Source organism: Alexandromys fortis, unplaced genomic scaffold (assembly GCF_014885135.2).
Source record: "Alexandromys fortis isolate MF-2015 unplaced genomic scaffold, M_Fortis_MF-2015_v1.1 scaffold_57, whole genome shotgun sequence".
Taxonomy (NCBI): Eukaryota; Metazoa; Chordata; class Mammalia; order Rodentia; family Cricetidae; genus Alexandromys; species Alexandromys fortis.
Genome location: NW_026067941.1, coordinates 9,283,400 through 9,311,239, shown reverse-complemented (window position 1 = coordinate 9,311,239; position 27,840 = coordinate 9,283,400). Strand labels below are relative to the sequence as shown.

The 27,840-nt window shown below is 40.7% G+C and overlaps 1 protein-coding gene and 1 long non-coding RNA gene across 2 annotated transcripts in view; one reads left to right on the top strand and one right to left on the bottom strand.

Annotated features, from left to right (window-relative positions):
- The window catches only part of LOC126505281 (uncharacterized), a 6,206-nt gene extending 577 nt beyond the window's left edge, over nucleotides 1-5,629 (top strand). The window contains exon 3 of the long non-coding RNA XR_007592846.1: nucleotides 99-5,629. This is a non-coding gene — a long non-coding RNA (uncharacterized lncRNA). The remainder of the gene's footprint in view (nucleotides 1-98) is intronic.
- On the bottom strand, nucleotides 3,790-27,840 carry Wee2 (WEE2 oocyte meiosis inhibiting kinase). The gene is given in 12 exon segments (XM_050148072.1): nucleotides 3,790-3,935; nucleotides 3,938-3,999; nucleotides 5,647-5,789; nucleotides 7,804-7,974; nucleotides 8,848-8,933; nucleotides 9,049-9,156; nucleotides 10,003-10,149; nucleotides 14,376-14,494; nucleotides 16,539-16,708; nucleotides 19,575-19,626; nucleotides 21,919-22,081; nucleotides 27,346-27,840. Coding segments are annotated over 12 exon segments (1,821 nt in total). The 5' UTR covers nucleotides 27,800-27,840.

The following is a 27,840-nucleotide window of genomic DNA, read 5'->3' as shown; positions in this document are numbered from 1 at the left end:
GTTCCGAGGCACAAGGAAAGTGGGCCTTTATATTGCATGGTTTTGTGTACTTTTCTAAACCATTAAAAGTTGATTTTAAATTTCTAAACATTTTATAGTGAAAGACCCCCAGTGCTGGAGAGACTCTCACTCAAGTCTCGGGATAACACGACACCCCCAGTAACTCACAAGAGACCGTCCTTGCTGCAATCACACGAAGCTTTAATGATGAGATGAGTCGGGAACCAGTGCACTGGGGCCTAGACTCATAACCCACGCAGGGGGAGAGTTCGACCCCGAGTGACCTGGAGAAGCGATTTTTAAGGGAAGAAACCACAGCCCAGTGATCCGGAATTGGCAGGGGGCACGTCACAGAAAATTCCCCGAAAATACCAGTGAAGATTACAAGGGGGCAACCCCCTGCCTCTGAGGACCACTCCCAAGGTCATAACCAGCTAGTTCTTAAAACCCAGTGACACTCACAAAGGGGAAACTCCCAGTTTCTCAAGATTATTCTCAAGATTACAACCTAACTTTATCTTCAGCTAGTTCCTGAAACACAGTCACTAAACTGGCTAATCCTAGATTTTTGATTCTTCTCTTCCTGCTTGGATTTTTGGCTATTTTCTTCCTGCTAGGGAGATCTGGATTTATCCAGGTCTTTCAATAGTATTAAATTCACATTGCTTTAATTTAAAGCAAACTGTAATTAAGACTTTACTAAGTATTTTCAGAATGTACTTTTTTGTAGTTTGTGTTTCAATTCCACAACTCTGGCAGTTATTTTAGATGGAGTGACTTTAAGCACCAAAAAAAAAAAAAAAAACCAGGGTCTCACTGTGTAGCCCTGGCTGTCCTCAAAACTCACTATGTAGGCAGTCCAAGCTGTCCTCAAACTCACAGAAACCTCCCTACCTCTGCCTTTCCAGTGCTACCACTAAAAGCATGGGCCACCACACCCAGCACTGAGTGACAGACAGTCTTAAATTGTTTCAGTTAACTTAAGTTTACTAGTCTTGTCTTGTATTCACAGTAAAATTTTTACTTTTAACATTTCTAAAATTCCACGTTGAGACTATTTATTTTGATTGCTGAATTTCTTTCACTTCTTTAAATCCTGTATTGTTTACCCTAATTCTGGCTTTGTAAGGTAACACACATATTGAATCCTACAGGTTAAAGAACCCAACGCAGCGTAGATGTGGGGCTCCATAATCTATGCCTAGTTTTGTTTTTGTTTTTTAAATCATTGTCCTTTATGAGAAGGAAGGGCTCTCTGGGTCATTTAAACACACACATTGCCTCCCTAGTTCCATTCTTGCTGTGGTGGTTTGAAAGAAAATGCCCCCCTAAAGGGAGTGGCACTATTAGGAAGTGTGGCCTTGTTGAAGGAAGTATGTCACTGTGAGGGTGGGCCTTGAGGTCTCCTATGTTCAGGCTACACCCAGTGTCTCAGACCACTTCCTATTGCCCATTGATCAAGATGTTCAGGACACTTGGCTACTTCTCCAAGAGCTTCTATAAGAGCTGTTGTGGTTATGATATCTCTTCACAACAATAGAAACCCCAGCTAAAACAGTTGCCCTTTTAAGACATAAGGAAAAAATCTGAACTATTTAACATGGTTTTCAACTTAATTTTAACCTGTTCTGAAGTCTGGCTCACTAATGGTATGTTTATAGATGTTTACCCCCTCCCCATATTTACACCGTTGCAAAGTTGATTTCCTGAAATAAAAAGATACAGTATTGGAGCCTTGCACTGTTATTTGATAACAACACACCCCACCTACTACATTACTTCCATGCCTTCCAATGGCTTCCTCTTATAATCCTGCCTCTGCTTTGTGGACAAGGCAAAGGAAAAACTAGATTTACCTTTGCCTCCAGAGTGAAATTCCCTGCCCCTATTGAAAGCTTTGTTTTAATGGTGCCTGACTTGAACTTTGGGGTATTCGTATTTTTCCAGGTTACACACCCTTTCTTGTATGTGAAGAATGTAGCAAACGTTGTTTAAAGAAAAATGTAGGCATTTCCCTGCAAATTGAGGGCACCCCTGGGCAAACACTTAAAACTGTATAAATAGCACCTGAATGAATGGGCTGCCTTGGCTGAGCCCTGTTTCCACGCAGAAAGGAGTCGCCACATTCTCTTTGATGCTTGACTGGAGAGGTTGCGAGTGCTCCTCCTTCATTTATTTTCCTTCTTGACAAAAATTGTATTATATGTGTAGTTGTACAGTTTCAGGGAGGAACTGTAAGTGAAGCATTTCTCCTGTTAGTGGATCCTTCCCAATGCAGCATGCACTTCGGCCTTGGTCAGCTGTCAGTATCCTCAGCATCTGAAATGTACCCCCATACATACTTTAAAGATTCTCTCCTCAACTAGTCACCCTCTCCCCCTTTTGCATATTGTAAGATAAATGACCATGAAGGAGCCTCGCCCCCAAAGATAAGTTCCTAGAATGTGAAGAACCTGCTAAGAATATACAGTTTACAGGTTACCTTGAACAAACACAAGCTTCACAAAGGCTCAAGTCTCAGGACAGAAAAAAAAAACATGAATGGAAATATTTAAGGCAAATTCAAATATTCTGAAATATTGAGGAACCTTAAAAAATTTAACTAAACTGAAAAAAAAATGGCTCAAATGTTTTGTTAGAGATACAAAAATTTACAATTTGCTCCAGTGTCATTATAGGGGAACCAGGAACCCTAGAGAGAGAGAGAGAGAGAGAGAGAGAGAGAGAGAGAGAGAGAGAGAGAGAGAAGAGGAGTGTGGTGGTTTGAATGGGAATGGCCCTGTAGACTCATATGGGAATGTTTAGTGATCAAGGAGTGGAACTGTTTGGGAAGGACTAGAAGGATTGGATGTGTGGTTTTATTGGAATAGGTGTGGTCTTCTTGGAAGAAGTGAAAAACATGTTACTACTGACCTACATTTTCTCTTAATTATAAGAAATTGTAAAATAAAGTTCACATTCTTTGGTCCTTTCACATTACACAGAAGAATGCTTTACCCATGTTTGTCTTTGGACAATATAAAAGTCTTTATTTAAAAATGTTCTGTTTCTCTAAATGTACACAGAGGGAAAGATTTGGATTAAAATATGTTAAAAGCACAGAAAACAAAGAAGTTCTGGTTAAACAAAATCAAGAGAACCTGGTGATGATATTCAGAAAGTTAATAGGAGTCAGCCACGGGAGAGCAGGATGTGGGGAACAGACACAGGAGGGTTAGAACACATGGTGAGCAAGTACCTCCAACTTCCCCAGACCTCTGCTGATTTTATTTGAGAAGTTAGTAAGCAGCTCAGAAATGTCCACTTTATAGTCTTACTTCTAATTGTTTCATATAATGATAGGATTTTATTGACTAATACAAAATCAGATAAGAGACTGCTTCTATCCAGAAGATATATCTGGCAAACTCCCTGATCAAAGGGTCTGGCAGTTGGAGAAGTAGATACACCCTGGGAAGCACTGCTGAAGTATAGGCAGCTTTCTCTTGTGAGCTGGTATTTAAAGCCGTATTTTATTCCTTTCTATATGCAGAGAAAGTTCCCTGGATTCACAGCAAAGAATAAGTTATGGCAGCTTCTTGACTGAAAGGCTAAAATAGTGTGTTTCTGTTCCTCTTTCAATTATGGGATATGTTTCTCATTCTTCACCGGAAGTCCTGAGTAAATGGCACTAGAGATACAACAGTAGGCAAGATGTGAGGCCATTGCTAAGACACCCTAGAAGTTTGTGGCCTTGCCTGTGGATGCTCCACCAGATGGCTTTTGAAGTCTTTGTACATTCAAGCTGGCTCATTCTTGCATCCAGTATGTCCTCTGAAGGCTTGTGGCCAAAGGCTGGCTGGTGAGAAGTGGCTGGTTATAATTTCCCACAGGTGAATCTCGAGGGTTCCTCACTCCTCTCATCAGATGTCTTGTGTTTTTTGAGTCTTCGTGGCCCCAGAGATCGCAGGGTCCCCATGCTGGCTGTCTCTCTGAGATTGCTGAGCTTTTTTCAGTTCCCTGCAATCAAAGGAGACAGGCTGGGTAAGTCCTTCCCTAGTTTAAGGCAGTATTTATAATCACAGCTAATCTCTTTATTTCAGTTTTACAAAATCAAGCCCAAGATATGTGCAGAATGAAGAATCAATTTTAATGATTCTTACTATCATTAAAAAGAATGATACATTCATGGTTCATAAATCACCTTTAAAATTAAAATTATAAGTGAACAACTCTTTAGGCAAAATATAAGAACTGTGAGGGCAACAAACCACAGATCTCACTGAAACAGTTAATCATTGTTATCTGATATACATATAGCAGATATATACATATATATACTATAAATATGTAATATATATTCAGTGGCTATTTTCACCCAATGAAGACAGGATTGAATCATTACAGGAGAAATCATACGTACTAGAAACCGTGAACCATTTAATATCTAATCCTTTATAGAACAAGTTTACCACCCTTTGGTCTAAACCAGCAGTTCTCAGCCCATGGGTCATGACACCTTTGGGAATCAAATGACCCTTTCATAGGGGTTGCTTAAGACCATAGGTAAATACAGATATTTAATTACAATTCATAAAGGTAGCAAAATTACAGTTATGAAGTAGCAATGAAAATAATTCTATGGGTGGGGTCAACACCACATGAGGAATTGTATTGAAGGGTCGCAAGCATTAGGAAGGTTGAGACTCACTGGTCTAGACAGTTTCAAGTTACCATCTGCCCCATCTCTGTGGTTTCTATGATCATTTATACTGAAGAATGACAGACACTTGTACCTCCAACTGAGCATCACAGAGCACTACACACACTTTCAAGAAATTGTCATGCTTCTGAGCATCATATTTTGGTATTTTGTAGTTTATTATCTAAAATAAAAACTCAAAAAGAGCAATGAGTATGAAGTGGTTTAGGAGTGGCTGTTCAAGTTTTCAAACTAATCTTCCAAGAGGGACTTTGTAGCTAAAGAAAGTTGGACTTCTAAGCAATTTTCAAGCAGGGACCATATTTCATTTTCCTCTTTTTCTTCAATAGTGCACATATGATGCAAAAATCAACTGAGAATTTCTTCAAAATTCTACTTAAATGCCATTGCATGACCTCTTCCAGTCACACCCAAATTAATTCCCATTTGTTTTATGAGGGAATAAATTAATAAACGATAACAGGCCTACATCAACCAAGGGTCATATTGTCTTCTTTGCTCAGAAAAAGATATAATTCTCTAAATATGTTATCACGATCCGATGTCTGCCTTCTGTCCCTGCAGCTTGGTACTTTCTAAAGAGGTCTCTACTCACTTAAGATCCTCAAACAAACTACTAAACTAAGATTATCTTGGGTGTTCACCTAACAGTTCCTTTGATACCTGCTGTCCCTCAGAGTCCAAGAACTCCCTTGTTACTGGTCTTTCCTTGCAATTCTTTTTCTTGCTTCTTTTGCATTACCTGGGATTCTCTCAAGTTGCCTAGACACAGAGCTACAGAGCCACACACCATAAAACAGACACTGCCAGGTTTCTTGTGGGCAGAGCGTATATCTGAGGGTGTAGAATGTGCATAGACTTGGATCCCTAGACACACCATGGTCTAGTCAGATCACTGTGAGTTGCTCCCACAGACCCTTTCTTGGTTTCAACAACCAGCATACCTTTCCAGTATGGCTACCTTGGACCTCTCCAAGTCGAGTTGCTTCTGGAGTTCATCTGTCTTTTCTGGGAAGGGCCAAAGGATTTGACTTCTGGTCAGTGCTGCTGCGGAAGGTCTCTGCTGTGGATCAGGGTGGATCATGCTCTGAAGATAGATTTAGGAGCATGGAAAGAAACAGAAGTTTCGATAGTGGCATCATCGCCCCATTCAAGCCAACTTCAGTTCAACATCTACTGCTGGGTCTTGTAAAACTGCTTTTCCTCAGTGAAAACTTGTTCTGCCTTCAGCAGAAGAATCACCCATGTCTAATAAAACCATTTGTCTATACTTAGGACTTGGATTTAATGGTTGTGTTTGAGAGATAGCTGGTTTGCTGATTTGCTAGTCTAATATATTAATTATAAAGGGAAAAACTGGAGCTATATCCAAGTTATAGGAAAGGCCAAGACGAAGACCCAGTTTTCCCAACTCAGTTCAGTTTCCTTTCCACTACGCTGTACTCCTTTGTCTCTTAGTGACTCTGAAAGATCACTTACCTCAAGGCAGACAGCATCTGTAGCGTAAGACGAATTGAATATTATAGCATCACCATGTGATTAGTAGATCAGCATCTCTGTGTGTCACTAATAGTGTCAAAGGATGACAAATACACTGGACTTTCTGTAACCTTCCACTTGGGATCCAAGTTCATAGCAAACACTGCCATCCACTCTATAACTGTCCTACAGTTCATTTTATCTGAAACCAGGATAATGCTATCCTCTTCCTGGGGATGTTGTGAGGGTTAAGTCAATTAGTGATGGAGTCTTGTATCTTATCTGTTGCTTTCATTGGTTAACTAATTAAAAAAAAAACCCTGCTTGGCCTGATAGGATAGAAAATTAGGTAGGCAGAGTAGACCGATTAGAATGCTGGGAGAAAGAAGCCGAGTCAGTCAGTCACCATGATTCTCCCACCCAAAAGAGCCGCAGGTTAAGATCTTCCCTGGTAAGCCACCTCGTGGGCTACACAGATTATTAGAAATGCGTTAGATCAATATGTAAGAGCTAGCCAATAAGAGGCTGAAACTAATGGGCCAGGCAGTGTTTAAAAGAATACAGTTTCTGTGTAATTATTTCTGGTATAAAGCTAGCCGTGCGGGCGGCCCGGTGCCAGGGAAGCAGCCTGCCGCTCCTAACACTACAAATTAGCATAAAGTATACAGTATACATAGCACAGGGCTAACACTTTGATACCCAGTAAATATGAACTAGGTATGATTCATTTACATGCATTATATATGTGTATATACACATATATGAATGAATGATTAGGCTATGAACAAAAGAGCAAGGGAAAGGTTTTCCTCTTTCCAGGACAGAAAAAATGAAAGTAGAAGGAAGAATCAGTAACTGCATTTGAAATTTGCATGTAAAAAAATGTAGCTCTAATGTTTAAGGAAGTAGGTATTTCTAAAGCAATGTTAGGGACCCTAACCAACCTTGTTTCCTAACCCATGATTTTTTGAGGGGGTGACTCTAAATCTTCCTGGTAGTATTAAGGTTTTTGGGGTGTGTTTTTGGTACTGCTTTGTTTTGTTTTTGTAGCTGTCTTTGTTTCAATATAATATTCCCCTTTATTATCATTATGCATACTTATGTAGAAAAACCAATATCACAGGTTTTTAAATTGACATCATGCCTTTTCCCCAGTAGCTCGAGTAAGTGGTATTGTCAATTACCAAAGCATTGCTTATAGTTTTAAAGATCCTCATGAGGTGATTCTTTAGAAACTCTGTCATAACTGACCATTGACAACAGTGCAAACCTGATGTTGAAAGGGAAAAGACAAGGTTTGAATTTAGAATGACGAATTATCAACAAAATACAAGAGCCCCTCTAAGCTTGAGTTTCCTCAACTGCAGAAAGATGTGCCACCTGCCATTTTATGAGGTTACTAGGAAGAACAAATAAAAAGTAGCCACATGAGGGTATTGTAGAAGTTAAGTTTCCTTAAGAAGTTCCAATCTGTCCTGTCTTCTCTGACCTTCCTACTTCCTTCCTCCTGTTCACGTGACCCTGACTAAATTCATATTGACCTAACCCACCTCCACCACCACCACACTTCTCATTTCATTTAAAATAAATGTCTTATCTTCAATTCATCTTATGAGGTTCACCTTGAGTAGACCATAAAAGTCATCTGAGAGCTCCTGGGCAATGTCTGGAAAGTTCCCCTTGCGGATATGATGCCACATGTCACCGTTACTGGGTAATGACTCTGCTCCTGCAGCCATTGCAATTGTTAACCCCAAGGCAAATATGTCTCCTTTGGGAAGGTGTTGATAATTCTACAAAACAGAAGACAGGGAGACCAGTTAGTCTGCCAAGTAGGTTGAGTCTAAAATGTGACTGGCAGAGGTCTAATTACACGTAAGCTCACAAAACTATGGCACAGTTATATGTACTGAAGTTGCTGGTTTATACCTAAGTAGCTAAAGGGAACATAAAACAAACCTTAGTAATATTGCTGTGCCCTGAAAGTCTAGGGTAGAATCTCAGCATCATTTTGTTCTGTCAAGATTCACTGAGGCTTAATTGATTGATGATGATAATGATGATAACTGATCACAAGAAAATGTTTTTTCCCCTGAGTATTACCCCGAAGGAAGTTATAGTCTTGCTGGGTCAGACTTCACAGGAATTCTAGAAGATGGATAACGACTAACTGCCATTTTAGTGATCGGAGCTGATGGGTTATCAAGGCAGTAACAACATGATAAAGACAAGATGACCGTGAAGGTAGGATTTCCTTTCTCCAATGCAACCCACTAGACTAAGAATTCTAGAAATACTAGAAATAGTGAGGGACCTTTAGAAGGAACTGTGTAACTATTGATTCATTGTTGATGAGAGCATTCCTGTGCTTTGGGGGAAGTTCTTTATGGTATTTGGTCTCTATTCTGGATGGAAAAGAGACTGTTGAGTTTGAATTACAAATATCTACTCTTCATTTGGGGCATCATGAGCCTTCATCTGAGAGTCAGAAGGTTGAAATGAATTATAAGATTCATTGCACATCTGTAGTCCCAGCTATCGGGGAAGCTAAGGCCAAATGGCCACAAGTTTGCAGCAGCCATATGGACAACATAACAAGACTCCATGTCAAAAAATTAAAAAGTGGAAAAGAAAATGATTTCCACTCCCATTTTCCTAATGTATACCTCTTGCAAGATCTCCTTAGCCAGGAAGCGAATATCTCCTTCTTCCACTTTTGGGTTGCTGATTGATGTCACATGGCCCAGGTCACCTTTTAAAAACAGAAAGAGGGTGTTTTAAAGAACATTGCTCTCTTGGAGATGAAGTGAATGCAGTCATCAGCTTGTTTATAAAGTACTATGCTGATGGGATAGAAGCAGACTCACCAATTTTATACATCACACTGGCAGAGATAAACCAGTCAGCCTCATTTTCAGTCTCTTCTGGACCTACAGGAGAGTCACTCTGCGACTTATTACAAATGAAGATGTTACCTGAAAAAAAAACCAGAGTAGACATAAGTAATAATTTCTGAGCTCCCACCCAACAGAGCTTTTCAAGGCCATGCATGACCTTTCAGCTTCCCTCCTCTGGTGTGGTTGTCGAGTGATTATTCATCTTTGAATGTTACATTTTTCTATGGTGTGTGTGTGTGTGTGTGAGAGAGAGAGAGAGAGAGAGAGAGAGAGAGAGAGAGAGAGAGAGAGATTCTGTCTCCCTATCTCTGTCTCATTATATAGCTCTGGCTAGCCTGGAACTCATTATGTAGATCAGGCTGGACTTGGACAAAGAGATCAACTTACATCTACCTCCTGAGTACACATGTAATCTCTTTCCTCACAGCAGAACAGCCAGTGATGGATAACACCTCTCTAAGCTGAACTGACTCCAATAGTCCCCATCCTCATGGTTACATGCCATTTCAAAATAAATAAAACCCACAAAATAATAACTTCTCCTTAGGTGTCAAACACCTAAGTGACAAACACATTCATTCAGTTCTCTCTGATCAGGGCTGACTTAGAGACAATATAGCATTAGTTACAAACACAATCAGAATGTAGCTGACACACTCTCAGTTTTCTATGTGGTCAATTAAACATCTAGTTTTATATTTTGATCTATATGAGAAAGTGTCTTTTCCCCTTGGGTCCCCTGTCTTAACAAGAAGATGGCAAAAGATATTTCACTGAGTTTGTTATGGGAAGCGAATGGAAGAAAATAATTCTTCTAGACAACACTATCTTTGAGGTTGAAGGTACACAGGTGCACATTTTCACAATAGTTCATAAAAGACAAAATACGGAAGGAATACGGACAGAAAAAAAAAAGATACTAACTGGGTTTGATGTCCAGGTGCACCATGCCAAAACTGTGGATGTACTTAAGTCCCAAGGAAACCTGTAGAAGGAGGTCTTTGAGTTTGGCCTCGTGGAAGTGGCTACCAGACTTGGCGTTTTCGGATATCACAGCTTGCAAGCTCCCACCTGGGCAGGGATTGTGGCGAACAACCGGGCACATGAAGAAAACAGATGAGAGTCTCACAGGTGGAAATGACATAGAAAATGATCATGAGAGATTTGACCAATCTCAGTTCCTAGTTAATATAAAGCTCCCCACAAGGGAGCCAGAGATGTCAGGATTTCAGGACTTTGAAAGAAGAAAATGAGATTCTAGTTTCTCAGTATGTGGCCAGATATATAGTATGTAGTAGCTCCCTGTGTCAGATATGACAACTAACATTTTAAGAGAGGTACCTAATTATTAACCATAGGACCATCAAGCCAACTTGGGTAGTTACTATTGGTGTTTATAAACAGCCCCAAGTCAATATCAGGAGTGTCGTTATAGAGCATTAGTAATTTTACTGTGACCCCTATTCCATGAATAATAAATCATAAAATTAGAAGTTTAATGGTTGTGACTCAAAATTTAAAAACTCCATATATGCCTGAATCCTGTTCGAGCCCCAGTGTTTGTACATTGACTGTAGACTATCTTGACTTCTCTGTCATCAATAAGATATAAGTCCTGAGCTCTTGCCACCCCTGGACTTGGACACTCACCCTAAGGTGTTAGGATATCTTTGAACACTTTGTTCAGTGAATTAGAGTTCATGGACAAGAGGTCTTCAAATTTAAGTCCTGGCTCCTACCAGCAGGTACAAAGCCTAGAGTCCTATCTAAAAGTAGGGTCTCAAAGAACAGCGTTAAGGATGTCTATGCTTAAAAGTATTCCATGTAAACATTAAAGGCCAATTTGTCATGCTAAAATAAGTACATTCGGTAAGAAAAATCCACCCTTTTCAACGCATACAATGAGATGATGAAAGGTTATTTCTCTAGGAATCTTAGAAGAAGGATTTACATAAGGAAGACAAATATTTTCAATTTTGCTAAAAGTGAAGTTACTGTGAAACTGAATTTGTAGGTGAGGTTAGTACATGTCAACAAGGGGGGGGGGGCTGCATCCAGGAGACTTGTACTGGCTGCAGCCAGCCTGGGCATTCCTAAGTGGCAAGAACCACATCTCACTCACATTCCTCTTGCTGAGACTGGAGTATAATGCACAGTTTTCTGATTAGATGTTTACCCTGGCCATAGAGAAAGCAAGTAAGTTAAGGACTTCTGTCAGAACACAGTCTAAGAATGGAGTCACACGAGAACTCTGAGCAACTGGGAGAAAACTCCAAGAAAACAAGAGTCTTGGGACCTAAGTTTCTTCAAAACACAGAACTGTTCTTGGAATGTGTTTCCATGCTCCTCCCAGGTGTAGCAGATAGGAGTGAGTTCATTTCGGCTGCTGTTACACACGTGCACTGCGGAAAAACGTGTTTCTGCCATGTGCAGCTTGTCTTTGTGATTGTAAATCAAAAGCATTTTACCCCTTGGCAGAAGGAACATCTTTAAAAGGGACGTGTTTTCCTCTGTGCTAGCAGGGCCTAAACATATCACAACAAATAAAGAGCATATAACTTCTAACAATAAATGCAAAAAGCCGGTTAACAATGCAATGGAATATTTCATTCAGACCTACATATCCTCACAGTATCCTTTCATAGTGTTGTTGATATTACTGATAATGTTCTGCTGACAGGGTTGTTCCTTGTTTGTTCAGTGGGAAAATACAACCATTTATGACATTCTAAGGTGGATGCTGACCCTGATGTCTTATTCGAACAAATAGGACCAAGAGTTGGCTTTATGGAATTTCAGTGGCAGAAGATTCACATACACAAATATTGTCATTACAGAGAGATAAATAGTCTAACCCAAAATTAGTTGAAATTCTTGGAGCTGTTGAATCTATTGGAGAACTTTTAGTTGTCTAGGCTCTTCCAGGGGTGACTTTCAAGGTATCTTGACAAGAGTCAAGGAGGAGAGGCCATCTGATTGGTTCAGGCTTAAGAGGGAAAACTGTGTGACAATGGGTCTCTACTAATAGTCATCTAATATGTATTTGTAAGACTCTAATAAATCACTTAGAGTATAATCTAAATTAAAATCACAGCCGTACAGCCGGGCAGTGGTGGCGCACGCCTTTAATCCCAGCACTCAGGAGGCAGAGGCAGGCGGAACTCTGTAAATTCGAGGCCAGCCTAGTTTACAGAGTGAGTTCCAGGACAGGCTCCAAAGCTACACAGAGAAACCCTGTCTCAAAAAAAAAAATTCATGACTGTATGTGCCCGAGTCAGACTACTAGTCCAAGGCTAGGAGATGAGCAATGAAATGGGAAGACATGGGATGAAAAGAAGGAAAAGTAGGGGGTGGAGCCTTGAAGGAGGAGGAATGAGGTCTTGGAAAAGTTCCACCTATAGAATTACAAATTGCAAAATCAGTTAAACATCACTGAATGAGCACTCTGTGAAGGTACTGGGGTCAGTGTAGTGAACCTATTCCCTGCAACCTGTCACCTACTGCTTCTTACCTGAAAGCCACCGACCAGTTTTTAAAGTCCTGGATAGTACTGCTACCTGTTGTCTTGCTGATACTATTTCCTACCACAGGATCACCCATATTGGGTTTCCTACTGTCTGTTAGGTCACACCCACTCTCAGTTCTTTGCCTTTAGCCTGCCTGATGTTTCAGCAACTGGAAACCTTCCCTCTGATTTCCTAAACTCGTTCTTCGGAAAGGTCTAACTCAAGCCTTGCCTATTTTTATTATGCATCAGGTATTGACTCTGCTAATATTTCGCCTGTGCTTTGTCAATTCTCAAATGACTTCTGTAATAAATATTACCATCCATTTATGCCATTTTGAATGGCATCCCAGTAATTAATTATACAGGCAGTGAGCATCAGAGTTGGGCTGTAAACATAGGCCCCTTCCAGTACCCTGTCGTATTTCTCTGCTTCTTTACCCATGACTATACCAGACGGCTTTGTTCCAGATTGTCTGTTACAGCACCTGGAAGGATTTATCAATTCTTCACAATCTCGAGTATTTCTCTATCTAGAGCTTAGCAGAGGGTCAGACTTAGGGAAGGCATCCAAATGCCAAAATAAAGTAAAAGATGATTGGAGTAGAAGCAACCTCCCCATCTCAATATTTCTGGAACTTTTTCATTGACTCTACAGCATATTAACATTTTACTCTGCTAGTTAATCTTCCTTATTTCATACTCTGTGCTAATAGCAAAAAATCATGGAAAGCAAACCGGTTTTCCTTCTAGAAAAAGGGGAGGAGTTTTAAAAAGCAGGGAGCTTCAGGTTTTAATATGAGGGAGTTGGGAAGAAAAGGTGATTAAAAAAAGTCTTAATCATAAGCAAAAAGAAAGGTTGCACCTCCCTAAGGACTATTAGAGCAAAAGGAAGGGGTGTGGTGAATATAGAAGTGTGGGGAGGGGGAGACGTGCAAAGACCACAGCTTAAAGCTGGAGCATCTTTTCTATAAAGGAAATGATTAAAGAAATGCCAGGTTGTTGTTTTGCAATATGTGTGTGCCATTCCTTGGCCTTTCACAACAGGATTTGCTCACTCATTTAGTTTTCTGATAGAGAAGCTTTGTTACCCGTCATTATACTCCAAGGCCAGGCTGGATGACTATACCTGGGGCCTTCAGGGTTCAATGAAAGCACCGGAAGACAGACATAGAAACACTCAGGGTGGCTGTGGGAAGGAGGATTTTCAAATATTCTGTGGTCAGAGTATGTACTGTTACCCCTAAAATTAGAATGGATTTTACTCAGCTTATGAAAAATACACCTGAAAGCACCAAATTGGGTCACAGCACCATCCCATTGCCTGTACTATGGTGAGAACAAGTAAGCTCAAAGGTTTGGAACAGCAACAACATGAAAGACCCCTAGACTCAGAAATGCCTAGAAGACTAGGTGAGACACTGAAAGCCTTACCAAACCAATTATAACTAGGACCTTTATTCTAACCTTCCCCCAAATGGTATGGTTTATACCTTTCCAGTACCTGACAGATGGTAACAGAATTGTTTAAGCTAGTATGGTAAAACATTTTTTTTCCAGTATAAGATAAACTATGAAGGGATTAACAGCATTTTTATATCAGCTATACTGGCTTTGCATGACACAAGGCACACACACACACACACACTCCAACTCCAATCTTATTCTGCTTTCAAGCACAAGCATCTTTGGTGTGACTCCAATATGTAAAAGCTTAAACTGTGAGGAGGCAGATTTATTTCCGGAATTCTAAAAAGTGTATCCCTTTCTGTGTATTAGTCCACATTCTTACCATTACAGTATTCATTCTGAATGATCATGTGATCGTCTTCTGTCCATGAAGAATAATAGCGTACTACATGGGGGTGATGGCCAAGCACTGCATGAGCATAGACTTCACGCAAATCCATACTCCCAAGGGAAAGAGAAGCATTTAGAAAAGTTAATTGAGATAATATAGATTCAAAGATTTTGACAATAATTTATTTTTATTTTATATGCATTGACATTTTGCCTACATGTATGTCTGTATGATGGGGGCTGGGTCCCATAGAACTGAAGCTACAGACAGAACTACAGAAGCTATGTGGGTGATGGAAATTGAACCCAGGTCCTCCCGAAGAGCAGCCAGTTCACTTAACCACTGAGCCAACTCTCCAGCCCAGATTAAAAGACTTTTAAGGGAAACATAGGAGACATTAAAAATAACAAAATATTTTTTGCGAGCCTGCTGCATGCTTAGTATTTTATCTATTCAGTCTTTATAGACTCTTGGTAAGATACACTGGAAACCATGATGAGAGTAAGTGACTGTCCACAGTGAAACTGGTAATAGTAGACCTCAGAGCAGAACTTTGTCAACCCAGTGCCAGAGTCCATGCTTTATTCATTGAACGTGGCATATATAGAGGTGCCGTCTGTGCTTACTTTCCCAAGAGCAGGTGTGCTTTGGGTCTTAATTTCACTGCATCAGAGTGCACATTGTAGCTTGTTATGCCTGTTAATAGGCACTACAAGCAGGCCATCACACACTTATTGTGGACGTTCTGATGGGTCTGTCTTCTTCATGAAGGCTAGGTAGTCATTAGAGTCATGATCAAACCCAGCTAATCTAATGAGCTACAGGGGAAAGCTTTGGGAGAAATATGCAGTGTACAAAAAAGAAAAGCAAATTCTGTCCTTGATCGACATCAATATTAAAACAAAAGCCTGTAATATCTGGCTCCACATGGTCGGTATGGATGAAAGAAGCTCACAAAAGCATCAACTCAATCTGAAAGTAGTTTTTTCCTTATGATCATAGGAAAAATGAAAAGTTAATTCTGGGAGTTGAATATAAGCATTGCTAATAGTTTTCCTTTGCATACAGTATCAAACTTCACTACTGAATTTGTTAGTATGTGTACTGGCTAGTTTATTGTCAACTTGGTACAAATTGGAGCCACCTAGGAAAAGGGAATGTCAGTTGAGGAATTATATAAATCATATGAGCCTATAGCCGTGTCTATGAAAGATTGTTTTTGCTTGATATTTGGTGTAAGGGCCCAGCCCACTGTAGGAGGTACCAATTTTAGACAAGTATAAAAAAAGCAGGCTGAGTTAGGCAGTAGTGGCACATGTCTTTAATCCTAGCACTTGGGAGGCAGAGGAAGGTGGATCTCTATGAGTTCAAGGCCAGCATGGTCTACAAAGTGAGTTCCAGGACGTTCAAGACTATTTCACAGAGAAACCCTGTCTCAGAGAGAGAGAGAGAGAGAGAGAGAGAGAGAGAGAGAGAGAGAACGAACCAGGAAGCAGTGTGCCTCCATAGTTTTCATCTCTACTCCTGTTCAGTTTTTGCCCTGACTTCCTTCCATGGTGGATTGTGACCCAGAAGCATAAACTGAAATAAACATTTTCCTCCTCCACAACTTGCTTTTAGTCACAGTGTTTATCACAGCTGCAAAAGTTAAACTAGAAGAGTCCAAAGTAGAGATAAATCACTGATAACATTTCCTATCTGACAGTATTTTAGAGGAACATAAGTAGGTACCAGGAAACCATTCCAAAACTCAATTCATTAGAATGACAGTAAGACCAAGACCAGTAGACAGAAAATCCAACAAATTGAAAAACAATGGCATGCATGGGCTAGTGCATGCTTTTGATCTCTAAATTCAAGGTCAGCCTGCTCTACCTAGGGTTCTAGGCTAGCCCAAGTTATATGGTGAGATCCTATAATTACAAACAATAATATGATCTGAAGTTATCAAGTTCTGTTTAAAGAAATGCCACTGGTGTTCTGGTTGATTCAGTAAAGCGATGAACATAAAATGACATCCAAAATGGTAGGGACAAATTTAAAATCAAGCAAATGGGTATTTCCATTGATATTGGTGCTATTTTTGAAACTATAGAGAATCAATATAATACGACACCCAAGTTTGTTCATCTAGTACTTTTCAAAGGTACTCACTCATTTGATGATCCCGATAATGGTTTTGAAGAACGCTTTATTGCATAAAGGCATCCATCCAGCCTCTTAATGCACTTGTAGACTGAACCAAATTCCCCAACCCCAATTTTTTCTACCTCCAAAAATTCCTTTTCATAGCGGGAAGCCATATCAGTTTCTTGTAGAATACTCTACAATATTTAAAAAGAGAGAGGGGATAAGTCTTCCTATATACCATGAGCAATAAGACAAGAGCTGTGTTTCATTTCCAAAACTGCTTTTTAAAACGTGAGGCAAATGCAATGCGTTCTCTTTGCGCTGGTCGCTGGTAATCATGGTAGCAAAGAGTTTTGCCAATGGCTGGCCACACCGGTGTCCTTTGTAACCTTACAGACAAGTCAGTCCTGAACCTAGTCAGTTTTAAATGTCCTTTCCTTTATCTGACCAGGCCATTCTATTCAGAGACCCACAATTTCTGAAGCCTAGCACAAACAATACCAAAAACTCCTCTTGATTCTCTGCCTTTCTCAAGGCCTGGGTACTAAATTTCCACCTTAAGTTGAATAAATTTTCTTGTTTCAATTTATTTTCTCAGAAGTCTTAATCTGGAAAACAAAATTATCAAATGTATTAATCTGTCACATGTGCTCAGCATTACCTCCCCCTAGTGGCCAGCTGGTAATATAACTCATTTTCCAGCTAGTAAATCAACCAGGGAAATCAGTTTTCTGTCTGGAATGTGAAGTCTAGTATTATGATCAAAATCTCTACAACTACATGTGAATCTAATTTAAGATAATTTCTCTCTTCAACATCATCTTTTTCTTAATGTCCCAATTAGCATCTAACTTTAGCAAATTAAAAAGAAAAATCTCGACTTTACACAGTCATTTTTGCATCCAATTCCCATCGGTTCTTATCAGCAAGACCTGTAATTTCCTTTGCCCATAGGCAACCCTAAACTCTGGTTCCTCCATGTCTGGATTTGCCTCCATCATCAGCTCTTTCCAAATCCTCTAGTAATAACAATTTTGCAGAAGGATTCTGCAGAATTAAAAGCCTAGTTGTTTCCCAAGAGAAAGTTGAACTCTGATAATAGACCCAAAGCTTTACTTCCAACTGACACAGTATTTTGGCTACTCCATAGCTACCAAACAGGCCAGCTTGATGTCCACACCACTGCCAGCCACTCAACCGCCCAAGTCACCTTCTTATACAGGACCCATTCCCCTGCTTTCAGAGAAATATGTTACTTCTTTTCTTTTCTTGATGAATCTTTATATATATGTGTTCTACCATTTTGCTTTCCACAGGGATTATTTTTACTGCCCTTGCAGACTTCAAATATATGCATACATTCACACACCACGCATAGGTTCATATATAGGCTCATGCAGATCCAGGTATCTTTTTGCTTTATATTTATATGTACATCATTTTGATATTTCAAACATGTTAGCTTCTCCTGGCCAGGGACTTTTGTATAGATATATTTTCTCCATTTATTGAATTATTTGGCATTCTATCAGAAGCTACTTAAAGACATAAAACAAATGAGGAATAAAATTCAAAAGAGAAAGCAGTGAAGGCATGGGTGGGAAAAACTGAAAAGCCTAAACCCAGAGCTGTCTCTGTGGCAGTTACAATAGCCAAGTGCTGACATTTAAAAATACTACATCTGGGGCTGGAGAGATGGCTCAGAGGTTAAGAGCGCTGTCTGCTCTTGCAAAGGTCTTTGAGGTCAGTTCCCAGCAACCACATAGTGATTCCCAACCATCTGTAGTGAGATCTGGATCTGGTGCCTTCTTCTGGCCTGCAGGCACCAGGACACTGTATACATAATAAATAAATAAATCTTAAAATACTACATCTGTCAGAGTGTGATGTCCCAAACTTGCCATCCTAGCACTCGGGAGGCAGGAGGATCATAAATTCTAGGCCAGCTTGAGCTATGAGAAACCCCATGCCAAGGAAGAGAGGTAGTCATGGAAAGAGAGAAAGGGAAAGAATAGGGAGAATATTAACTTACTTATCTTATATGAGTAAGATTTGTTCAAGGAAAGTTTAGTAACTAGCAGTGAGAACAGCTGTGTGGTCTCTGCCATTCGGCGGCACCAAAATAACAGCTGTCACTGCAACACCCGACTGTGATTGACACGGGATGTGCGTTGCCGTCATATACATTTTTGAGTTTTGTACACTGAATATATGCTAAGAAGTATGTTTCCATGTGCTGCAAACACCTTAAGAGCAATTTCATATCCTACTGACTTTATATTTAACCTCGCCACTCTCCTATTACTGGGCGTTCCAGCACCTTCCCCAGTTTTCAGCAACTACAATTCAGATCCAAGAAACATTTTAGAGTCAAATGGTTATAATATTGGTATGATAGGTTAGATTACCATATGTATACGATCACAAAAATGACCAAATAAGGATACATTCAACAGCTGAAACTTTACATATAAATTTCTGAACCAATGTCACTTTCTCCATTTCAATTTTTTAGTTTGACAAATAAAAGTAGCTTAATTTCTCATTCCTTCTTTACCCCAGCATGAAAGCTCCCCCCAGATTAAAAGCAGAAATAGAAACTTTTTAAAGAATTATCCAATAACAGCTACTGCTTGCAAACATAACAGCTGATTATGCAGAGGTAAATTATCCTGCAGCATACACTACTAAAGCCACAAAATCTGTATGTGTGGCAGAGAGAGGAAGGGGAACAAACAGGGAAGGGTGGACAGGATGACAGAAGAGGAAAGGAAGAATAGGAGAGAGAGAGAGAGAGAAAGAAGGCATCAGGAGAGAAAGGACAGGGTAGAGAAGACTGGGATTAAAGGGGTGGAGGAAAGAGGGAGGGGCAAGGAAAAGCTTGAGGAGGAAGAAGGAGGGAAACTGATGAGGAGGGAGGAAGGAGAAGAATGAGGAGAGGAAAGGGGAAGGAGAGGATGGAAGAAAAAGAGAAATCAAAAAGGCCAGGCAGCGGAGTGAGGGGTAGAGACATACTAAAAATAGGATGTTGTGACTGCTGGACCGAAAGGCCACACTCACCTTAGTAGGCAGCACCTCTTCTGATTTGCTTTCTCCTTCTTCCATTTCCTCACTAAAAGGAAAAGGTTAGAGCAAGAGTGATTACTCACTGAGGCCGGTGTTGGGACAAGTTCTGTGGCTGCAAGTTAATAAATTCCTTTCCTCTTCACTTCGTGTTTGGGAGTAGAGATGACCCAGACAGTTAATACTGGAGCCTAGGACAGGATAATGACAGCATTGGGAGAGACCATGAACGGCACCAGTTATGTGAGGATCTCAAGAGGGAAAAGGGCTTTCCCGGAAGATAATATGTAAGCTAAGCTAAGATTCCAAGAAGTAATGGGAACTGACTGAGGCAGGGAGTGGACGTTTCAGGACGACCACATGCTAAGACAGTGCCTTTCCACCTTCCTAAGCTGTGACCCTTTAGTGCAGTTCCTCATGCCGTGGTGACCCCAACCAGAGAATTATTTTCACTGCTACTTCATAATTGTACCTCTCCTCTATTGTGAAACATAATGGAAATATCTAATATGCAGGATATCTGATATGTGACCTCTGAGAGCCATTCAACCAGAGTTGAGACCCAGGGGTTGAGAATCCCAGTGCTAAGACCTACAAGCAAGGGAGAACACCAAACAAAGGGTAGGTACTGTTTCCCCAAAGGAGCCAGACAAACCTGAGACATTAAATCACTCTGTGTTCCACAATTAGCGAGTGGAAGAGCTTGGATTTTAAACCGAGTCTAATCCCAAGGCATTTTTTCTTCACAATCACGCTATGCTCTCCTTCCAACACTGCCCCCCGACCCAGCTTTCTAATTCAGTACACAGATACATATTGCATACAGCACAAATACGGTTTTGCCTAACTAAGAGATCTTCAGTTTGCAACAAATCATTTGTGAACATCCTTTGTGTGAGCCATTTTCTGGGTCTATAGCAAGATGTCAGTGGACACTCCAGACAGCTTCTTTTAGAGAAATACAGGGGAGAGATTACAAACAAATGGCACCATGTTCGTGAAATCAGCTGTTGAACGTGTGTGATTTAAACTTAATACTATACCCTGGCAACACAGTGGATACGGAGAAAGCTATTCTCTCATGAGCATTAAGAGATGTCACAAAAGAAATCAAACAAACACACAAAAAAGTAAAGAGATGTCGGGCAGTGGTGGCGCACACCTTTAATCCCAGCATTCGGGAAACAGAAGCAGGCAGATCTCTGGGAGTCGAGGCTAGCCTGGTCTACAAGAGCTAGTTCCAGGACAGGCACCAAAAACTACAGAGAAACCCTGATTTGAAAATCAATAGAGAGAGAGAGAGAGAGAGAGAGAGAGAGAGAGAGATCACTCATTACACAGTATCACCACCACTTTCATCCAAATTATCTCTCTTCCTGCTGGCTTCACCAAGTGGGGAAGGAAGCATTAGGTGTTCTACAGAGCTCTGACAGTTAGCTCTTTATTTATGTTGCTGAGTATGTATGTTTCTATTATATAAAATGAAGTATCAAAGAAAACTGGTAAAGCAGTATCCCCAAGTTAGCAAACCCAAAAGGGCAATGAGATGGCTCAGCAGGTTAAGGCACTTGCCAGCAAGCCTGATGACCTGAGTTCAAGCCCCAGGATCCACATGATAGATGGATAGGACTGATTCCCTAAGTTGTCCTCTGACCTCCAGTCATGTGCTGGGGCATGTGCATTTTCTCCAACACACATGCACACACACACACACACACACACACACACACACACACACGAACACAATGAAGAAGGATAGGGAAGGAGAGAGAGATAGTTTAACCAAAATAATTATACCCCCCAAGTAACACACATAATCCTTATTTAGGTGACTTCTACTATTCTGAGGCATTGGGGGGAATAGGGTACTTGGGCTGTCACTCATTAGCATCTCTGAAAGCAGCACTATCTTTTGCCCTCTTCAGTTTTCCATCACCTACAGAGAAGTTCAAACAATTGCCCCGTAGCTCCCATCACCAGTATCACCAGGTATCACAAGCCAAATTCAATGCTGCAATATACAGTTTGAAATATGAATGCTCTCCCAGTCATTAGCCTCATATTAACCAAAGGAAGTCCATCAAATTCGGTCCCTACCAACTCAGCTGTCTACTGTAAGTCAGATCTATTGCTTGCTCTGCCAGATTCCTGTCAAAAAGCTCCTTTCAGTATACGTCAGAATGGAAAGATGCCCAGGTTTCTGTGCCCAACACTGACCTGCAGGGATGAGGGACACATACACAAGACTTTGGTTTCATTCAAATAAAGAGCTCTTGTTCCTAACCTTATTCTAGCACTGTCCCAAAGGAGTTCACAGAAATTAAGAGAACTGTATACTTACTGGTAGCCTCTCATTTTCCTTTTCTCACTTGATCGAAGGACTGATTTTCTATAGGACTCTGGAGTGAATGGGTTGATATTAACCAGAGACAAAGAGGTCTTCTCATCCAGGAAGGGAGAAAGTGAGAGTCTTGGACGTTTAGTGCTTTGGGCAGAGAGGTTTCCTTTCGAAGTCATCTCACGTGGATTCTGAGGATGACAAAAGGCAAATCAGGATGGGGATTTAAAAAGTAAAAGAAAATTGGTGGTAGATGCTGGATTAGATATTGATGGGTACAGAGATAAATTGTAGCTCCTGATGAATCTGGTTTGTTAATCAGTCCATCCGTGTCTTTTTAAGAGACATATTTCATAGACTTCCTAAGTAAAAAGGAGAGTTCTTAAATTCACTTAAAAACACCACATAAAATTATAAGAACCCCATGAAATGAAATAAAGAGATTAAAAAATAATCTACATGTATACATTCCTAAATATATAAATACAATCTGCTCAGTCCTATAATGTTACTCGTATGTATATGATTTCAGGGTTGCTCACTTGGTATTCCCTAGAGAACACCACTTTTTCTACTCTCAAAATCTTAATTGCCTGTAGGTCTTTGTCTAGGGTAAGGAAAAAGAAGCCAGAGGCCGTGAATTTGAGAAAGACAGAGCATGCAAGGGGAGAGTGGTATGGGGATATGGGGAGGAAAGGAAAGGGGGAAATAATGCAACTATAATAATTTTTAAATGAAAGAAAAATGACTATAAAAATAAACAAAGGAAGAAAAGGGTATTTATCTATTAAAAGAGTTTATCAGGAAGAACGGCAGCATTAACACTGTGCATTGCCCAAGCTTAGAAGGAGAAATGAAAGAACAGAAGAGTTATAAAGATTTTAAACTAAACACACCCTAACCAGGAGCATTTTTACAGAGGTATAATTTAATATAAACGACCATATGTGTGTGCACTCATGAGTGGCAGGCACTGTTGTAGATGTTTAAAAACATAAGGAGGTCTCTCTTCCCTTAGAGTATATATTCTAGAGAAGTTTAGTTGTGATAGTTCAAGGTATTAGTTCTAAGAATGAGTAAATATATCAGGAAATAGAAAATAACCACTACAAATATTCAAGCAGATAATAAAGCCCTCTAGACAATGTTTTACACTTATGCTGAGTGGATTGTTATTAAACAATAGCAGCTCTAAAAGTTATATATATGTATATACATATATATATAATCTAAAATAATCTCTTAAGATTTTAGGGCTTTCACCCTGACACTGTTGGAGCTCCAAGACCCAGGATAGACCAGAGACCTAGGATTCAACCAAACATGACTACCGAGAGAGAGAGAGAGAGAGAGAGAGAGAGAGAGAGAGAGAGAGAGAGATTCTGCTATACTCATAGATTGGTGTCTAGCCCAGTTTTCATCAGAGGCTTCATCCAGTAGCTGATAAAAAACAGATTCAGAGACCCACAGCCAAACATTCAGTGGAGCTCAGGGAATCCTGCGGCAGAGTGGGAGGAACGATTTTAGGAGCCAGAGGGGTCAAAACCCATAGAATCGACTACCTGGGCTCATAGGGGCTCAGAGAGACTGAAATGACAACCAAGGAGCCTGCATGGGACTGACCTAGACCCTCTACATATGTTATAGTGTATAGCATGGTGTTCTTGTGGGATTCCCAACAGTGGGAGCAGGAGCTGTCTTTAACTCTTTTACCATCTTTTGGGACCCTATTCCTCATACTGGGTTGCCTTGTCCAGCCTTAACATGAGGGGAAGTGACTAGGGTTATTGCAACTTGATAAGCTATGTATGGTTGATATTCATGAGGTGCCTGCTCTTTTCTGAATAGAAATGGAGGAGGAGTGGGGGGTCAGAATCGGGGGAAGGGAAGAGGAGGGAGAAAAACATTGGGATGTAAAAGTAATAATGACAACAAAAATCACTAAAAAGATTTCAGGGCTTTGATATGGCTATAAATAGCTATCAATAAATAGAAGAATGAAGACTTGCCAATACAGCTGAACCTAGGCTTATCCTGAATTTGACCAATTTGCCAAGTTCAAAGACAAAGGATCCTGAAAGAACAGGATGTTATTAGATCTACGTGTCAGGATCTAGAGAACTACCCATGCTGTATTTCTGCAAGCACACAATAGTATACATGTGGTCAAGATAGAACTCTACAGTATGCTTGTTGCACTTGGGATCCTACTATTTTGATTCTTTGACTTTTCAGTGTAATATCAGAAGCCAAACTACCTCTGATTTGTTAAATATGAGCTTTCAAAGATGGTTAGACTTAATAGATACTCAATAAAAAATTGACATAAGCAGAAATGAAAGATGTTATGGAACATACAACTTAGCATAATTTTGTAGGTGAAAATAGACCAGTGGCATAGTCAAGGATTTCTTATAAGTGTCTTAATGTATCTTAGAGTTCACAGAGTGAATAATCTTATGACTGTGTTCAAAACCCACACTGAAAATGTCATTGTTTTCTAGTGAATTTATCATAAAAAGGGCTATAGTTTCAAAATAAGCAAAACTATAGTACATAATGCTATGTCCCCATTACCAGTGTTATCTTGGAAATAACTCAGAATTGTGCTAGAGCATTCCCCCAATGAATGTTAGTTTTATAATGCTAAGTAAAATGCATCTTTCACACGTGAAATGCAGCGTGTCCAAATCTGCAATGCTGCCCATAATTCTTCTGACATTTTTTAAGGAAAATAAAAAGAGTCTATGAAATTTTCAGATAAAAACAAGGAAAAAATCATACCATGGCAGATGACACTAGGATTTCTAGCTTGGAAATATGAAGGCCAATAGAATTTGTGGTCACCAATAAAAGTAAAGATATTAATATTCATTCTTAAATAAAGCTTTGCCTGAAAGTAGAGCAGTTTGCAAAGCAGATAGAGAGGGTGTGTGCACTCCAGAGATTGTGGATAGATGTCTAATGACAACGCTGGCCGATTAAGGGAGATGTGAGGGACAGCTACTTGACTTCTGAAGATCATGGTGAGAAGGCAGCCTCCTGTCAAGACAGCATTGGAGTGTTTGCAAGCTGCTAATTCAGAGGCCGACCAAGCCTCTGAGTCTTGAATCTACGAGGTTGCAATGTAATCACCATCAGCTAACATTTAACGTAATCAGCTGCGCCAACCTTACTAATACACTTTCTTCAGTGTTCTTCAGTGGTTCTGCTAAGAATCCCTTATGGAGAAGGAAATGACACCATTTCTGCCCTCACCTCTTAGAAAAAGCAGAAATATGCCTACCCTGCTTTCCTGTGCTTCAGCAGCAGTGTCTCCAGAAAGCAGCACGAGTTGGTACCCTGCTCTGTTCTCATCCTGATTTAAATGTACTGTAGGGAAGTGGGTATTTTCCCTGTTGTATTTCCACCTGTTTTCCCAGGCTCTATTCTATACCTGTTCTTCATTTTGCCATGGTCCAAGATCAGTAGCACCTGTCTTCTCATAGCAGACATGTGATCTGATTCTCACCCATGGTTTCACTGGTCTCCTAAATGCCCCATGGCTTCAGTTGTTTTCCATGTCCCACATAGCCAATTATTTATTCTACATATCTGTTTTATTCCTCCCCCAAACGTGTATATCCTCAGTGTCTCCTATCTTGACCCCAGGCTCTACCTATTTAATCAAGCAAGAGGCCTCGCCATTATCTTCCCTTCCTCTTTTCCATGCAACACCCCATCAATTTATCACTAGTTCCTGAACTTCTCTCAATTTAAGCCCTGCACAAGCCTGTCCTAATTCTGGCCCTTTTCTGCTCTCAACGGAATCCATTGTGAATTGTTCCCTGTGTCAAGACTTTCTCTGATCTAGTCTACTTTGTGGACTAGAATACCCATACTCAAAACCATTGCATGGTTAATTCAACACTTTTAGGATAGAGTGTTCATCTCTCCTACACTACTGTTCCACTGAATAGCAAATGATTTTCCTTCCCCTCAGATACTCAGTGGATGCTTGAGGGTCTCCTTTCCCATCTTTACTTAGCAAACTCAAGTTCATTATCCAAGTCTGTTCTCAGACAGTACTTCCTTTAGAAAACTGCCCTCACTGTTTTGAAACTTAATTCCAAATTTCTGTTCCTCAAACTCTGCCATTCTTCTACATCACATTTTGTGGGTGTTTATTACTTCTTTAGTTGCTTATTAACTGGGGGAGGGGTATGCATTAAAGAAAGTAAATGGTGTCTTCCAGCAGAGGGTCTGCTAATACAGAGCACACTGTGGGTGGTGTAATGAACGAAATATGTATGCTCATCCCACTGTCCTGCCTGCACATTCCCAAAGCCCGTTCCCCATCACCAACTGTCAGTGCTGCTCCCTTGCTCCCGTCACCTTTTTTCTTTCCTAATCATCCTACTGAGTCATTCTTCACAGAGAACTCTCAAAATACCACTCTGCTCATCTCCTGATGAACTGTAAGCTGGTTGAAAAGAGAGATTGTGTCCTGTGTTTATTACCCGCAGTGGTAATAAACAAGAAAGAAGAAAACAATCAGCTGGTCAGGACCAGAACACTAAAACACCTTCTGATGGACAGCAGAACAGATTTGATTGTCCGTAGTTCAACGGGAAGCCTAGTATTTCCTGGTAGACACACTCTGGCTCTCAGCAGGCACCACAGAGGCCCGCTGGCAGCGACTGTGCTGTGAGCAGGACCACACAGGTTATAATGATGTTAAGTAGCTCCAGCTGAGCTGGCAGGGAGCCAAGCTAATATTCAACCTTGGGAATCACACCATGTCATCAGAATCTCCTAGATGTAACCATCCCCAAGCCCCTGGCTTCAATACATGAGCAATGTAATGTAGTGTAAATCAAAGAATATGTGATCTACAAGCAACCATTGCTTACTTGCTGCCACTTTCAATTCTCAAACAAGTTCTGCTTTCCCCAAGTATAATAGAGGTGCCAGCACTGCACTAGGCCCAAACCAAGGGGACTCTGTGCTGGGAAGAGCAACAGCAGCAGACATGAGCATGTGCTGATGGTTAACGTGACCATCCCTGTACTAGAAAATATTGGTAAGCAATTACCCAGAAATACAGCCAGCTGGCATAATGGGAAGGAAGGATCCAGCCTTACTTCTGACAGCAGCTGAGGTAAGACTCTTAGAAACTGGGTTTCTTATGTGCAAAGTACACAGGATGGCTGTGGACCTCCACAGCTCTTCCAGTTCCACTATTCGTTAACTATGATCTTTTTCAGCTAAGATGTTTGCGTAGCTAATACCGAATAGTTAGTAGTTGAGGGAAACAAGCAGCTGGACATTTCATTCTGTTTCCTAGTAACTTTAAACTTGCATCCATTCCCACTAAGAAACAGGCAACAGAAGATACATCATAGATGCAAACGACCAAACCCTCTTCTCCCATCCATTGATCCATAGAACAGATCTCAGAGACCTGCCCCCCGCCCCCATGGCTTACTTTGGGTGTGGAGAAGCTGTCAGTGACTGGCGGCTTGATCTTCCGGGGTGGTCTTGGCGTCTCTGGACATTTGGGAAGGGCTGGAACCCACATAGAGGGACCCGGTCTTTCCATGTCTGTGATCTGAGAAGGGTAATGTTCACCTCTGGGGGGAGACTTGGGTTCCTCCATCTCCTCATCCTTATCCCTCTCAGATGCTGGGCTGTGGGCCTCTCCGGTGCCTTGTGCTGCCATCTGACCTCCACTCTCAAAATCTTCTTCACAGACAGAGAAGTTTAATTCCTTATTCTGGTCAACCTCTCTATCAGCCACCTCAGCGAAGAGCCTTGCAGTGCAGGCAAGGAGGTCTCTGGGAAGGGAACATAGCTTTAGGTTGCCCTTCCCTCTACCCACCAACAGCTGAGAGACACACTGCATATGTTCTCCCTTAAGTACCACACACCTAAGGCCTCAGCATA